This window comes from Biomphalaria glabrata, chromosome 11, assembly GCF_947242115.1.
Source record: "Biomphalaria glabrata chromosome 11, xgBioGlab47.1, whole genome shotgun sequence".
Classification (NCBI taxonomy): Eukaryota; Metazoa; Mollusca; class Gastropoda; family Planorbidae; genus Biomphalaria; species Biomphalaria glabrata.
Window position 1 is genome coordinate 2,744,689 of NC_074721.1, and position 17,347 is coordinate 2,762,035.

The following is a 17,347-nucleotide window of genomic DNA, read 5'->3' on the forward strand; positions in this document are numbered from 1 at the left end:
TAGATCTGCGACTCGACACCGGAAGCACATGGTAAAAACCTCGGTCAGGGCCAAAATTTGACGTTGTTTATTAACCCGTGCTTTTATCACGTTGTTTTGCTGTGTATTTCATCTTACAGTACATCACTTATTATAGAATCTAGATTAGATCTAGATTCTATGCTAATTTGCATTACAAATCTTGCTTTGTAAGCAAACTAAATTTCATTCACTCTTATCTAAGTTTAGAATTTGACAGCTCTGGTGACTGAATTAACTTCAAACTTGTCTTAGTCGTCTTAGAATTAGAAAGAAAAAAAATGTCAGAATCAGATGAAATAGGTAGGTTACAGACGACTTACACTTATGGTAGATTCTTATAACTGAACACCGACTTTCGGGAACTAGGTCAATTTTTTATTTTATTTTTTTATTTGGTGAAGGTTTAACTTACAAAAAAAACTGAAAGCAGATTCTTATTCTGCAACTAAAGGACTATAAAAATAGCTGTGTTCCTTTGTATTACCACCCATAGTCAAGATTTTATTTTAAAATAAATTAGGTCACTTCATGCTCCTATTTTGAACGCAGTTTTTGGGCTTTCTCCTTTAGTTGAACAGTGAGCACCGGTGTTGAACACCACTATGTAATTGCTAATAAATTATATCGGTGTTACTTAAAAATTATTTAGATTGTAGTAAAAGAAGTAGATTCAATTTTGCAATATGTATTTATAGTCTATTTCCTCATATACTCTCTCTATTTCTCTCTTTATATATATATATATATATATATATATATATATATATATATATATATATATATATATATATATATATATATATATATATATATCTATCGTGTATAGTTTATTTATTTAAATACCTATATAATCTATGTGTAGAAACAGACAGAAATAAATTTATATAGATTATAGAGCTATAAATTAATTATTTTAATTTAATAAATAAACTAGGCTACTTGTATTTTCTCTGTCTTTCTTTTAACTCCCATCCAAGGACCCTCTTCTTGTTTTCATAATTTGGATGTTCGTTTTGTGACACCTTAACATCCCCTCCCTCCCATAGATGCTTATAATTCTTTTCATGACTCTCTCCCCCTTCCCTCCACTGCCTGTTGGATAGTTTGTGACACTACTCGCTGAGTGTATACCTCTCCTTACCGCCAGCTTAATTATCTTGCGTGATCACATGCAGTGGGCATGGTCTCTGGCTTCAAATTAGCAGCCCACACTTTTTCTTTCATTCATAAGTTATATATTCTAGATATCTCTATCTAGGTCATGTTTATTCATTGAAAAAATCATAGATTTATTAATCCCAATAATATTTCTTAATACGATTTTGCTGTGTTCAAAAAGGAGAATGAGCTGAATTCATTATTATTTGTTTGGACACCCCCTTTTTTAATTTTATTTAACAGCTAACGGTATAAATGTGATTGGAATGTCTTTCTAAAGATGTTTGGAAGCTTATTTTGATATGCCCATCAGCCTATGATCAAACAGGCTCATGATATAGCCTTCATCCCTTATATGGGTATGAATTGCCGGGGGAGGTTAAAACAACAGCTTAACATACATGGTTACCGAGAATCTAAATAACTGCCATCTGCTTTGGAAAAACGGAACAAAATTACCAGAACTTATCTAAAATTGGACATGCTCAGTCCCGAATCGTCGATTTTAGCTCCAAACATAAAAACAAATGAATTACAAACAAAAAAAAAGCGACCCGTTTAGAAAGGAGAATCCGATGGGGTGTTCAAACTATAAGAGCCTCCTCTAGTACAGTTACATTTTACATCTTACTAACTTTTAAACTTAGATCTATGAAATAAGTAGAGTTAGACTCAACTCTAACAGAGTAATCTTAAATCTAGACTTAGTTATTTAATTAGTTTATAATAATCATAGATATCTAGACTATTCTAGTATTTCTAGACAGTAGTCTGAGTAGACTATTTGATGTAAAGACAAAGATTTATATAATTATAATTATTATATATAGTAGTTTATTTATTTCGGACATTACATGAATTTGGACATTCGCTGTTTTTTGTGGTCATTAAATAATTATTTTAATATTTATTATAAAACTAGTAACTAGCACGCTGTATAATGTGCTTGTCCATTTTCCAATGATTCTGACCCAATTTCCTTCCATTTATGATTTAGCTGTCTTTTTATGTAAGAAAAACGAATTTCAAATTTGTTAGTCAGGTTGTTGTTTTTTCCTATGTTACCCGGATGACTTTACCTCTTCCTAGAGTTAAGACTATATTTTTTGATTGGCTAAGTCTATACTAATGAGCCCGGCAATATTTATTCTGTTTTTGGAGCTAATTTATTTGATTCATAAGCCAAGTTTTCTAATTCTATACCAAAAAAAAAATAATACGGTGTCCGAATTAAATTACGATTTTCTTACCAAAATTTATTTCGGACAGCCAGTTTTGGACATCAATAAAAATGATCTTATATTATATTTGTTCGTTTGTTGTTGTTTTTTTTAATAGAGAATAAATGGGTAAATGTTTGGAGTGAGCTTGGTACATTGAATGAAGTTAAATGCTTAGATCTAGACCTACTAGATAGATCTAGATTTATATCTATAGAATATAGAGGATTCAGTTAGCAAGAATGGCTATCGTAACCTGTAGGGGCCTACTATACTAAAAAAGATCATCTGTATTAGAAATTTATTAAATTAATAAACAAAAAAAAAACACATTCAACACACATCTAATCATGCAAACCCCAAACATTCAACACACATAAAATAAACAAACATAAAATAAGTCTAAAAGTCGGTGCAGAAATCACTATTCCAGTGACTGAGTGACCTAATTTTGGTAGAATAAGTGCGTTCATATTTTTATTTTTTGTGTTCGTATTTATGCATAGTTTGAAAACATCGTAATGATTTCATGTGAGGGGCTATGCCTGGGGATCTTAAAATTTAGTTACTGTTAATATAGAATTAAAATCTTAGTTTATTGATGCCTAAATATAGAGACTGTCCGAAATAAATTATGGTGTCCGGAATCAAATAATGTGGGTCAAATGTGTCCGAATTAAATGAAAACACACAGCCTCTTTGACCTTAAATATAATAACAAATATAGGTTAGGGGAACAAATATAAGTAGTCATCCTTATTCTCCTTTAACTAAAGAAGATTTTGATACGTCATTTTCTTTTCTATGTCAAACCATTGTAAAATAATGCGCTGTCAAAGTCAAACTTTCAAATTTGGGCCTATAGGTGTCCGAATAGCATAAAATACTCTAGATCTAGATCTAGAAAATCTAGAGTCCCTTATGATTTGGAAACAACACTAGTCACTACACTACTACTAGTACTACAGCCCACTACTTGTGACTACAGGCCAGGAACTTTGACTTAGTCTTAGTGACTTAGTTAACTTAGTCACTTAGTCTTAGTCCTTAGTCCTCTTAGTAGATCTAATTAATTACTGTTAATTACACTATAATATCTCAAGTCTGTACTTTTACTTTATAATATAAAATAATTTTTTAAATATCCCTATTTCCTATTAAAAGTAAAATTTAAAATAAAAGGCGAAGATTTTATAACTTGAAACATAAGATAAAGCTTAGAAAGCTAATATTCTTAATACTTAATTATAATAGTAATAGATATATAATATAATAATATCTAAATATTTTGCATCATGCCCATGCATTCTCATCCACAGGAGACAAAAACAGAGTCTAGAATAGTCTAGATCTATTCATATAATAATAGATCTAGACCTAATGGTAATGGGCTATACTAGTTACTAGATTAAAGTCTGATGGCTCATCAGCTCAAAGAAGTTGAAGTTGTGGAGCGTGGGAAAGGTGGCAATGGATGATGTTCTTGCACTGGAGAAAAAAGAAAATGACTTTATTGTGAAAATTAAATATTAATATATGTTTTAGATAAATTTTCTTTGATTTGCTCTAGCCTTCCATCAACCTGATTGAGCTTACTAACTGGAAAAAAATCCTATAGAGGAAAAGTATTCTTGGCGATACCCAACTTACACCTCTTTGAACTCATATTTAATTTTAACTAAGCCTAGTGATACATTAAATCAGTTTTATTTTTATAGAAACTTGAATGAGAAGTTCAGAGATACCATCAGATATCCATAGGTCGAACCGTTAAGGTGCTATAAAAATCCAAACTTGAAAATTGCTGCCAGCGGCTTAATGTATTCGAACTTCACACCTTACTTTACTCTAGGTCTAAGAGATATATATCTAAATCTAAAACTAAATGTACATTAATTTTAATTAAATTAATGTACAAGAACAAGTGATCCAAAAACTTACATTACATTCTAAACTCTAAAGCTTCTGGACCTGATTCCTGATGGTTTTCCAGCTAGATTGCTCAAAGAACTAAGCCACCGGCTAAGTAGCACTAGTGTTCAAAATACTTTTTCAGGCATCACTAAATCAGGGCAGGGTGCCTAGGGACTGGAAAGAAGCTAATGTCACTCCCCTATTTAAAAAAGGAGAAAAATCTGATTCTTATCTGGGGTGCTAGGGTCTACAGACCAGTCCAACTCACCAGCATCGCATGTAAAATAATAATAGAACACATAATCATATGTAGTAACATCTTAAATCACTTCTACTTTAGATAAACATAATGTCTTCACTCCATTCCAACATGGCTTCAGGAAATATATATATAAATATATATATTATACTTAATGTGAAACTCAACGAACAGGATTAATTGATGATTTTTCACATTTCTAACTTCTGTTGTTTTTTTTTTACTTTTTAAAATGCTTTTCAAATAAAGTGCATACAGTTCCAGTTTTAAATGTGTTATGATGAGTCATTAGTCTCGTTCGTCTTATACCCATCCATGGTGTATGATGACTAACCTTAGCACTGAACACATGTATCACATTTTTAGAATTTGTCGGATTTTTTAAAAATTACTATTTGAATGAGAAAAAAATGTTACTAATAACTTTTTTTTTAAGAAGCTGCAATTAGCACTTTCCTATCTTCTTTTAAGGCTAACTTCTGCATGGTAGATCATCTAATGATCATGGCAGATGACCCTCTATGCCTATGGTCATCAGGTTAATTAAAACCAATGACTTTGTAGAGTTTGTCTCTTTTTGTTAGCACTTGAATTTTATAAGCTTATGGTAACATGCAGGACATATATATATACCTATTTTTTTTTCTTTCACAGTGCTGATCAGTGTCTCAGACAAAACAGGATTGATTCCTTTTGGTGAACAACTTTCTGCCAAAGGTTTTAAACTTGTTGCTTCTGGTGGAACGGCGAAGGCCTTGCGTGATGCAAACATTCTTGTTAGGTTGGCTCATTTCCTTTATTGTCAGCTGACTTAATGGACTACAAAACTTATATGTTAAGGGCTAGTTTTATTTCATGATGTAGTTTGTGCTGGTTACTGTTTTAAATGAAGTTTTTTATCTTATTTTTTCTTTATTGATATCAGATGCTTAAATCCATTATTTATTGTGTAATTGTGTCTAATAAATTTGTGATTACTTTTGTATTGCGCTTCATGCTTCTCCAGTATGTTCAGTGTGCTCTGGCCCAATCTCTTTGTAGACTGAAGAGGAGGGGGGGGGTAACTGAAAGCTTTCCATGCTGCCAATTGGTATTCAGCAAACACAGCCATGCTCAAGTCAGTGAATAAAAATAAATCCCCCGCGAGATAGCCAAGTAATTTAAGCCACACATCCTACAGGTGCGCCTCTAGTCCAAATGTTGGAAGTGCAAGTGGATAATGTGTTATGATGAGTCTTTTGTCTCGTTCGTCTTATAACCCTAGCGGTGTATGAAGACAAACTTTTACCCTGAACACATTTCTCCATAACTTAAGATTTATCAAACCAAATCATTAGTGAATATTATATAATAGCTTCTTTGAAACTGATAATAGATCCTATAAATTGTAAGACTTGTACACAGTAGATGCTAACGCTGTTGATTTATTGTCTGATGTCAGTGATGTGGAAGAGATCACCGGAGCCCCTGAAATGCTTGGAGGTCGTGTTAAAACTCTTCATCCTGCTGTACATGGAGGTAATGCAAGTTATGATTTTAAATCATTCTTTATCACAAGTATTCTTTTGTCCATATTAGGTCTTATCGTGCCCTCTTCATATGCTATTTTTTTCACATTTCAATTACTAATAATTTTTGTTGTTAAAATGTTTCGATATAAAGAGAAAATAAGTTAGTCAATAGCATTATTTTTTAAAAAATAAGTCCTGTAATTGACTTTTGTACTTGTCATAGAAGTCCTATTTATTTATTTTTCTTGTGTGCGTGCATCACTTGCAACGTTTCATTGAGATAGTCATATGACTAATTGGTTACATTCTTTACATTATGTTTTATTTGCGGCTATATGAATTAATTTTTTTTTTTTTTATCAAGGTATTCTGAGTAGGCTTAGGGAAGAAGATCAAGCAGATATGAAGGAACGGGGTTATAAAATGATAAAGTAAGAACTAACATTACTTTTACCAAGTTTATAAAATGTTTCTAATTGCACTCATTGATTTTTTTTATGCTTGTCTAGTTAGATTGCTCATTTTCTTGATAACGTTAGCTTGCATTAATATTAGATATTCAGCTTTATTAATAGAATAGTTGTATTCATTCCATCTATTTTCCTCACACCAAATGTCTTTGTCTTACAGGATCGTTGTCTGTAACTTGTATCCATTCAGTCAAACAGTGGCCTCTCCAAATGTCTCTGTGGAAGATGCAGTTGAACAGATAGATATAGGTACAGATAGTTTGCACATAATGTTTATTATCAAACTTGTGACATTTTAAAATTGTGTCTGTGTTTTAATTCATCAATACATAATTTGTTGGACAGCTCAGTCAAGTTATATTTTACCAGTTTTATAACTGTGTAGGTGGCGTGACATTACTGAGAGCTGGCGCCAAGAATCATTCTCGTGTCAGTGTTATCTGTGATCCCCAAGATTATCAAAAGTGAGTTTTTTTGTTGTTTTTTTTTTTTTCATTATTCTGGTTTTTAGTTACGATATGAACTGCTCTCTTAGTTTGTGAAGCATTGTATGGAATGTATTATGATGAGTCTTTAGTCTCGTTCGTATTATACTTGTGTAATGGTAGTTGATTACAAACTCAAGGACTGAATATACATTTCCTCATTTTGTTAACTCTGTATTATAGTTTTGTTAGAGAAATCATTATGTAAAGGGTTTTTAATGACTTGATTATTGTAAACTGCAGAGTTATTGATGAGATATCAGCTTCTCCGCAGAAGGACACATCATTAGAAACAAGGAAAAAACTGGCTGTCAAGGTAATTTTTGCCTCTTTTGTAATTGTGTGATACAGATAAATTGAGATACATTAAGATGATCATCTGGAACCAGTATGGTTAAGTCTAGTACAGAAACTTTATTTTAAACAGTTCAGACCTGCCTACCGTTACGCAAAATGCATATTCGTTACGCAAAATCTCCCAAAAATGACAGTCAGTACGCGAATACGCATTTAACCCGTCGCGTTACGCATTCCGTATCCTTTTCCCCCCCTCTCTTGGCTAGCTTACGAGCGGTCGCGGAGGTCACGCTAAGCTGTCCTGTTGGGGTTGGGGGGGGGACAGAAAAGGTGGGGGAACACATTGTGTCCAGATCTATACGTTGATTGGTTCTTAAAAGCAATTAGATTTAGTCTAGAAATGAAGAATGCGAGAGTGAGGGAGTGGCGGGTTGGTACCGTCAGTTAGCTTTTTTTTTTGTAAGTTCATTAGTAGAAAATAATTATGTTGAATCCCTGATTCCCGTATTCATTTGTATAGAAAAAAATATCGAAGTGCTATCGATTCAAAACAGATTGAGTGACATTGTAGATATCTAATCTAGATCTGGATTCTAGATCTAGAATCTAGATAACTTGTTATACATGAATAGATCTAACTAGAGTCTAGTCTAGCTAGTCATTACATTGAATGTCATGATTCTCTACATTACTCTACACTCTGGATCCAATTTAGTTTTTAGTTGTAGTATGATTTAGATTGACTAGATCTAGATCGATAACATCTACTACCATCATGATCTAGTCTAGATCTAGACTAGTCACTAGATTCTTAGTCTTGGTATAGAATAGATCAAGGATGAAGGTAAAGTTTGGAGTAGACCTACGTTTGTAGCAGATCCACGGCATTGGTAACACTCTTGAGCCCATATCTAGAGTAGATTATATTCTATTGATCTAGATTTATATTGTAGATCTAATCATGACATCTAGATCTAATATTATATATATATATATATATTATATTATATTATATATATGACTTTGACAAAATAGTGGATCGCGTAAGTGTTACGCATTCTGGTGCCAAAATACGCATTTTGACCATCAGCGTTACGCATTTGGACTTTTTTTGGTAGGCAGGTCTGACAGTTTAAGGATAGAGACATTGTAAACAATAGAAAGTAATATGGTTCCACATTGGGACATTTTGTCTTGTAAGAATAAATGTTTGTTCTATTTGAAAAATGTCTTGTGCATTATTTAACATTACTACACAAGTAGCACATCATTCATAACCTCCAGTTTATAGGTAGGAGCTAGCTAGAGGTTTTTGCATTATGATTCATATTTTAAGAAATATTAATGTCACTCCACCTCAGGCTTTTAACCACACTGCTGGATATGATGCTGCTATATCTGATTACTTTCGACGTCAGTATTGTGCTGGTGAGTCCCAGTTGACTCTCAAGTATGGCATGAACCCTCATCAAGCTCCTGCTCAGATCTATACAACATTGCCAGAGCTACCTCTGAAAGGTGATTTATTTGTTGTTTGATTAGCTCATCCATGGCAACAAATGCATTGATGATTTCTTTGTCTCGTTCGTATTACGCCAAATGTTTTGGTGAATGATTTCAGCTATTTTATTCTGAGCATTACAATGATTAAATTTGCACTCATCTGATGCGGGGTATTTCTTGACTGAAAAAAAATTGTGTGCTGTTTTAATTCTTCACAGTGGTCAATGGAGGTCCTGGATTTATCAACTTATGTGATGCTCTGAATGCTTGGCAACTAGTCAGTGACCTGAAGAGAGCCCTTGGATTGCCAGCTGCTACTTCTTTCAAACATGTCTCACCTGCAGGTATTGACTTGATTGCAGAGTTAGTTGTTTGCATATACCTTTCTTAAAAGAAATAGTCAGTTGATATTTTGTAATATTCTTTGTTTTTTGTTTATATTTTTTTTTTATGATTTTCATATTTGTTTTTGGACACTTCTGTTAAACCTAACCAGTTGAAATGTAGTGCTTACAGTTTCTAAATATTAAAACAATGAAATGTGTTATGATGAGTCATTAGTCTCGTTCGTCTTATGCCCATGGTGTGTGATGACTAACCTTGGTACTGAACACATGTGAATCATTTTTTAGATTTTTTTTTGGGATGTTGTTCTACAACTAGTTTACTGAGACCAAACATTTTTACAATTATATTGATAGGCGCTGCAGTTGGGACTGCCCTATCTCCTGTTGAGGCAAAGCTTTGCATGGTAGATGATCTGAAAGATTTATCCCCTTTGGCCATTGCATATGCAAAAGCAAGAGGTAAGTAATTTAAAATGAACAAATCACTGAAACTAACTGGGTATTTAGTTAGACTAAAATCTGTGTTTGAGTCTGAAGATTAATGAAGATTGCAGAATTTTGTATATTGCCATAGAAACATATGTCTTTATAGTTATGTAGACTAATAAGCCAATGTTACAATGGTTTTGGGTAGTGAATACATCTTGGTATTTTCACAAATTAAATGTAATGAACCTATTTCTAGTTGTTTGCTGGGGACTCTTGTATTGGGGAAGAACACAACTTCTCTTTTTGAAATAGAATTATTGAATTTTCCAATTTGAAATCATGCAACAATAGATCACATACTGTAAAGGCACACAATGTTATTCAATTTCTGCTATAAAGTCACAGTAGAAGACTTTACATGAAATTTATAACTTATAGACTCAATAAACAAGTTAGTCTCATCTATTTATAGGTTTCCCAAACATAGAAAATTGAAAATTTCTTGTATTGGAAATGAGTTATCTCTCACATTATTTTTTCTTCTTTGTAGAAGCCAATGTTAACAAAAAACACTTTATGTTTACACATTTCTCTGGCAACCTTGCTGATACACCACATGATTACTATCAAGTCATTGTATGTCAAATTGAGAGAAGACTAATGTTGTCTTTTAAGGTGCTGACAGAATGTCTTCCTTTGGTGACTTTATTGCTCTGTCTGATGTTTGTGATGTACCAACTGCTAAGATCATTAATCGTGAAGTGTCTGATGGAGTGGTAGCCCCTGGTTATGAGCCTCAGGCATTGGAGATTCTAAAACAGAAAAAAGGAGGAGCTTACTGTGTCTTACAGGTTTGTGCTTGGAGTGAACATTAACTATTTGTCTGTTGGTCATTGTGTAATCTTCAAGTGTGTTTGGGTTTCATGCTGTAACAGCGAGTCTTCTTCTAGCCTGCTTTATTGTGCTGTGCTGTGAGCTCTTTTGCAGACTGTGCCAAGGAAAAAAGTGTGCTGTTTTCTTCAGTTGTTCAGCACTGCCGATTAGGTAAAAAAAAAATATTATTTCAACTATGTATTTTTACAAATTTACTCCAAAAAGTTTATATTTTGTATTGAAAAAGTTCTTCTGACTCAGTGGAGTTTTGCCTTGTGTCTGCTATTGATAGTTGCTATCCATTCTTCTTTTAACCAGCCTTTTTCTGCTAAGCTGTAAGCTTTTTGTAGACTGTGCCAAGGATAATTATTTTGCTGTTGGTTATGTTGGGCTGTAGTGGAAGTAGGGTCTGCCTAAGGTGGATTAGGGAGGGGCATTCAAAGAGGATATGATTTACAGTTTCAAAGGGGTGGGTGCAGTGTCTGCAAAGGGGGAGTTGTGTGGAGTTTATTTTGTTCAGGTGGTAATTTAATAGTGGTGTGTGTCCTGTTCTTAGTTGGAAAATTGTAGATTGTTCTTTGCGGGGGAGGAAGTTAATACTGTCCAGTTTGTTAGGCGTAGTCATTTCTTTGTACATGGCTCTGCCTGTGTTTCCTGATGCCCATTGGTTGAGCCACTCCTCTTTGTGATTGTTGACTAACATTGACTTTAGGGTGAGGTAGTTAACAGGTCTATCTGGTTGTTCCTCAGCGAGTCAAAATAAATACCTTAGTGTATATTTTTCTTTCAGATTGATCCCTCCTACGTTCCTCCACTCATGGAAGCTCGTACGTTGTTTGGATTGCAGTTGGAACAGAGAAGGAATGATGCTGTTATTGATAAAGGTCTCTTCACTAATATTGTTTCAAAGAGAAATGAAGTAAGTTTTTACATTAACCCTCATTCTCCTGATTTATTTTTTCCATGTTCTGACTGAACTGTTCACATAGCCCATTTGTAGTGCACCACCTTTTTAGGATTTATAAATCAAATATATATTTTGTTTATCAGAAAATGTAAAATTTGATTGATGTTAAGGGGCTTCTTTTATTTAAAAATTATTTTTTTTTATGGCTATATAAATTACACACCTACTCTGAAAAGTCACATAAATTTAGAGTATATCTAGGTAATATTTTATGATTCCAATTGTTTGAAAACTTTACTTATGATATTTTCCAAAATTTCACAAAATAGAATTGACACTGAAAAACACATTCAGCATCAATATGATTGCTAAGGTATGCAACTTTCAGAGACTTAAGAAATATAAACGTCAGTATTGGTCTTTGGTTCTCCTTATGCTCAAACTGTTTACTCGTGCAGCCTCTGTCACTACTGCCATGGGTTCACAGATCCATGTTGCTCTGCTGTTGCCTTAGGAACATGTGTCCTCCCAACACACCAGGACTGTCCACAGGAGCAACCCTTCCACTGTTTCAGACACCTTCCTGTCCTGACAACCCCTCACCTAAACTGTTTTTCACATTGCTGGCCTGTCAGCTAGTAGTGATCTTTTGAGTGTTATTAGAGGTCAAGCTCTAACCCAAGACATTGTGTCTCCCTTTTTTTCTTTCTATCTCTCTATCTCATAGCACTGATGTCTTTAACCAGTTCTAAAAGGTGTGCCTGGGTCTCTCTCATATAGCACTGATGTCTTAAACCAGTTCTAAAAGGTGAGCCATGGTGCTCACCACAAACATCTGCGTAGGAGCAGAGTTATTACAATACCATGTTTTATTGTCACCATCATATCAGCCATTGAGTCTTCAGTTTGAATAAACCATATCAGTTTTAACATTTTAGGATGGTGTTGTGAGTATATGGTCATTTTGTAGTTTTGCTACTATTGTTTACTTCCAGTTGCCTGAGGAAGCTGTGAGAGATCTAATAGTAGCTACTGTTGCTCTGAAGTATACCCAGTCCAACTCTGTTTGTTATGCTAAGGATGGCCAGGTGAGACCTTCATAGAAGCTTTGCTAACATAATTTTTTCTAAGGTAGTCTTCAATATCTTTAATGTCCCTCTGAACTTGTGCCTCTTTATTCTATTGTATCCAGGTGATTGGTATTGGAGCAGGGCAGCAGTCACGTATTCACTGCACACGACTTGCTGGGGACAAAGCCAATAACTGGTAATGATCTAACTGTTGTGGCGGAGTTGTCATGTATAACATGTTAGTTTATTTTTTATTGCTGCTTGATGCATGTTAGTATTGATCTGAATTGTCCTCTGTTTATCCTCTAGGTGGCTGAGGCAACATCCAAAAGTTCTTGGCATGAAGTTTAAAAAGGGTGTAAAGAGAGCAGACATTGCCAATGCTATTGATGGTTATGTCCTGGACACAATAGGGCAGGTGAGCAGAAGTGGGACATTTTGTCTAGACGTTTTATTGCTATTACTTGTGTTTTGAAAAATAACATTTTATACTGTCACAAATTCAAATTCTCCTTACATCAATCGAAGTAGTGTCAACTTTAGATAGTTTATCTCTCTTGTGTAAAATAGTTATAATTAAAGGCCAGACTCTGCTCTACAATTAGGTACCATGAAGTAATGGCTAGTTAATTGTTAGAATTATTTTTTTTAAAATTTGTTTGCAATTATTATGAAAGGTAGAAAATAGTTTATAATATTTCAACTATGTATTTTACAAATTCACTTTTAAAACTTAATATTTTGTATTGCAAAGTTCTTCTAACTCAGTGGAGTTTTGCCTTGTGTCTGCTATTGATAGTTGCTATCCATTCTTCTAGCCAGCCCTTTTTCTGCTAAGCTGTAAGCTTTTTGTAGACTGTGCCAAGGATAATTATTTTGCTGTTGGTTATGTTGGGCTGTAGTGGTAGTAGGATCTGGCCAAGGCGAATTTAGATGGGGCATTTAAAGAGGATATGGTTTACAGTTTCATAAGTGTGGACACAGTGTCTACAAAGGGATAGGTGTGTGGGTTTTATTTTGTTAAGGTGTTGCTGTCCATAATTCAGTAAAAAAAAAAAAAAAATGTGAACTATTGTAAACAGACTGTTAGCCATGTAAAGAAGAAAATCAAACATGATCTAGTTGCTGTGTATCTATCCCACATTAGTTTTCATTAGATTTAATGTTACTTGTTTTCTTGTACATTTATTTATGTTATGTATTTCAATCATTTAGGATTTAGCTGCATTTGAAAATCTGTTGGAGAATCCACCAAGTCCACTGACTGATGTGAGTATATTAGATGAGTATATTAGATGGTATTAATTTAATCAGTTATTCTTTCAATGCTTTGTAGATTTGCTATTAATGAAGCCTATTGATTTTGCAGGCAGAGAGAAAAGAATGGATTTCACAGATGTCTGGTGTCAGTCTAAGCTCAGATGCCTTTTTCCCTTTCCGAGACAGTGTTGATAGAGCAGTCAAGGTAATTAAGGTTTCTAGTGTATTTATGGTAAAACTATGTAACTATTTACTAGCCAAGGATAAATTTAAAAAGAAAGTTTGTCTTTGATATAGTTGGGCACTTAAAACTTAAGTATATTTTCAAATGGAATATTTTGGAAAATCCTAAGGTCTACATTTTGAGCACATTTTTTCAGTCGAGAATTTAAAAAAAAAATTTCTCAGAGTAGTCATAAACTCTTGTGTTACTCTGTTACTCATCTTGTATTTATTCTGGTATTTGTAATCATATAGTAGTCTGTTTTTCGTGACCAATTTAGGACTTGTGTTATTGTGCTATTTCTCTGTTGTGTTTTAATAAAGCCTTCTTTCTAAGGTTAAGGGTTGATTAAAAGTATTTCTTATCCTTGTCATACAGCAATAAAAAATTGTCCAGCTTAATTTTTTTCATAATTTAGGTGCCTTATTGTAGATCTAAGTGTTATGCTTGCAGAGTTAAATGAATCAACCTTGTCCTTTTAACCACCTGGTCAACTATTTTTATAATTCTCAACAAAAATCTTTAGAGGAGAGAAAAAAAAAAAGGCATTTCCTAGCCTAATTATAGCTTAGATCTATACCTCATGTAGAATTCATCAAACTTTAAATCAAGTTGAAACCTTCATGTTTTTTGGCTGATGCAAAATTTTTTTGGGGTAAATAAATGTAAGAGATCTACAAGACTTGCCAGTTTAGGCAAGAAGTACGTTTTTCTTTTAAAAATGAAAATTCAAACATTAAAAGGAATAATGTTTTTATGCAATCAGAATAATATTTAGGTTTATTCTAGATCATAGTTATTCAAATCCTCCCCCCCCCCCCCCCCCCCCCCTTTTTTTTTAAAAAAAAGAAAAAAAAAAAAAAAAACTTTTTCCATTGCTGATTTTTATTCCGTTATGTTGATCCTGTTTTTTATATTTCATTCTATTTGAAGTTGTAATGTATAAAGGAGGTTGTGTTGTCTTTTTAAAAAAATGTTGTTTTTGTTTTTCTTAGTAGCTGCTGCTGTTGATCTTAAATATCAAACTGTGTGTTTCAGCCTATTTTTGAGTTTGTAGGTTGCCATATCAAGGCCTAAGATAGTAATGTTGATTATTTTGTGTCTCCACAGAGTGGTGTTGAGTACATTGCCTCCCCTGCAGGCTCAGTTGGAGACCAGAGTGTCATAGCAGCCAGTGATGAGCACAATGTTGTATTGATTCACACCAAACTCAGGCTGTTCCATCACTGAGACACAGGCTGTCCCATCAATGAGAGTCTCCCTTGTTGGATTTACGGATGTGTTCATTATCAACATTTTAGTTAATGTTACAATTGATATTGTTTATGTTTTAGCTTTGTTACTTTTGTAACTGAAGATAATTTACTTTTTTTTTTAGATGCATTTAAAACGAGATTTTTGTTTCATGTGATTTTTTTTTTCTTTATAGTGATAATGAAGTATTTGAGGATGTCTTGTAAGTTTTGTTCTGTTTATGTGCTGGTAACCAATTTGTAATGTTTTTTAAAATTAGTTGACTTTTATTTTCTTGGAAACTTGAAATTAATGTAAATGTTGTAGTCCTGAGATGAATGTAATCTTTATAGTCCACAGTATTACACTACAATCAACATACATTTGTAAACATTTTGTGCATTTAACTGTATACTACCTGTTTTAAGTCAATAATTAACATAAACAAATTGTGATTTACTAAAATATACATTCGATTGATTTACTATACTGTCAGAATGATCTCCCAGTGTAGGGGCATAACATGTACCTAATCAGAGAAATGTGTTAAAAAACTCTTCAATGTACTATGTCATTGTTTCAATACTATTGGTTGGATTTCAATACAAATGCACACTGCTTGCTCATGGAAATCATTCATGTGGAATCATCAGTCATATCATTTTGATCCAGACATCTACTCAGTATCCTCATCACATTTTTTTTGTGTGTGTTTCAATCTTAATGCTTTGTGAAGGGCTTTCAAGATTTACATTCAAACTGCAAATACTCAGGGCTTTAATGTGATTCCAAATGTTGTACAAGTTAAATGGGAATAAACTTGAAGTGTACTAGAGTTGTCCCTCTTCTTTTATTTCTAGTAACAAGTGTCATTTTACATTTTTTTTTTTCATTTCAAGAAATGTACTTATTACTTTGAAGTAACTGTACAGTATCTCTCTGAAGGCCAGTTTCTGTGCTGAAAAGCTACTTCTATACCAAATGCCTACTGTGGTACTTAGTAAAATTGGTAGAAATAACTAGAGGATTTTTAGTTTTTAAATCAATTCTAGTCGTAGAGATATTTAATGAGATTTACTCTTCACACAATAGCAACATTTTGTTACTGATATTAAATATTTTAACATATTTATGTTTCAATTCATCAAAGAAAAATGAATCTCTAACAAGAAAAAACATAACAGTACTTTAAACAAAAAAACAAAGCTTATATTATACTAAAAAAAAAAAAGATTATAAGATGTAGTTGTATGTAACAATCATTTGTTTTTTGAGTGTTAGATGTGATGTCTGGATGTTAAGATGAAATTGTGTTGATCTGTCACTGATATTATAATTTAGTGTAGATTTCTATTCTAAACAATCACTGAACACTCACTTAAATACACATTGTACAATAAAATGAAGCAAGTTAAATCTCTTGGTTCAAGTTCATGACTACTACTACATCTCACAATGGTTCTGGTTCTACCGCATAACTAGATTTTTGTCTACAACTTACTTTTCTTTGTCCTTCCCAAACTTAGGATTATTCATTAACCTCTCTGCATTTGGAAATAGCCACGCCTTACCCCCCCCCCCCACACACACACACCACCACCAAATCTTCCGCTGCTCCTTTTATTTGAATTCCTTCGTTTCTAAGAAAGCATGCTTGCTACTAAAGCTCGTCAACAATCATTCTTGATGTTGCTGTGGAGATGGTTGCAGAAAACTAAAAATAAACTTAGCTTCATTATGCTATGTGACATTGCATCAATTAGTTTGGGTCAGTCATGTAATTAAATTTGTAATAGATCAACACTAATGAATCTGAGCAATTACAAATATTTTTACCAATTTTTTTGTTTGTTAAACGCTTTTATCTTTCTCAAGATGCTATGGTTCTATCACTGGACCAGTTGGAAAGCGACAAGGGGGAGAAATAAGGTTGATATCTGGGTGATGGTTACTGTGATCGCTTTTTAAATGTTTTATTTTTCTTTTAAAGTTGTACTACCGACAGAGTTGATACAAGCTTTGTAAAAACCTGTAACGAATTTCCCTATGCTTAGTTAAAACATTAAACTCCAGATTGTATACAATGTACATATTCAAGTTGGTCAACTTCCCAATCCTTTGAACATGTGACTCGTTTAGTAGATTTTTCTTGTTTATAAGCTAGGTG

At 33.3% G+C, this 17,347-nt stretch overlaps 1 protein-coding gene across 1 annotated transcript; it reads left to right on the top strand.

The window, feature by feature from the left end:
* Window positions 1-40: 40 nt before the first annotated feature.
* On the top strand, window positions 41-16,015 carry LOC106070536 (bifunctional purine biosynthesis protein ATIC-like). Its single transcript, XM_056003636.1, has 18 exons — window positions 41-321; window positions 5,227-5,353; window positions 6,014-6,090; window positions 6,448-6,514; window positions 6,714-6,802; window positions 6,939-7,017; window positions 7,282-7,354; window positions 8,697-8,853; window positions 9,057-9,182; window positions 9,540-9,644; window positions 10,290-10,465; window positions 11,278-11,406; window positions 12,390-12,482; window positions 12,587-12,660; window positions 12,774-12,882; window positions 13,680-13,733; window positions 13,834-13,929; window positions 15,058-16,015. The coding sequence occupies exons 1-18, from the start codon at window positions 300-302 to the stop codon at window positions 15,175-15,177; spliced, it is 1,773 nt and encodes a 590-aa protein (XP_055859611.1). The 5' UTR covers window positions 41-299; the 3' UTR covers window positions 15,178-16,015.
* Window positions 16,016-17,347: the final 1,332 nt, after the last annotated feature.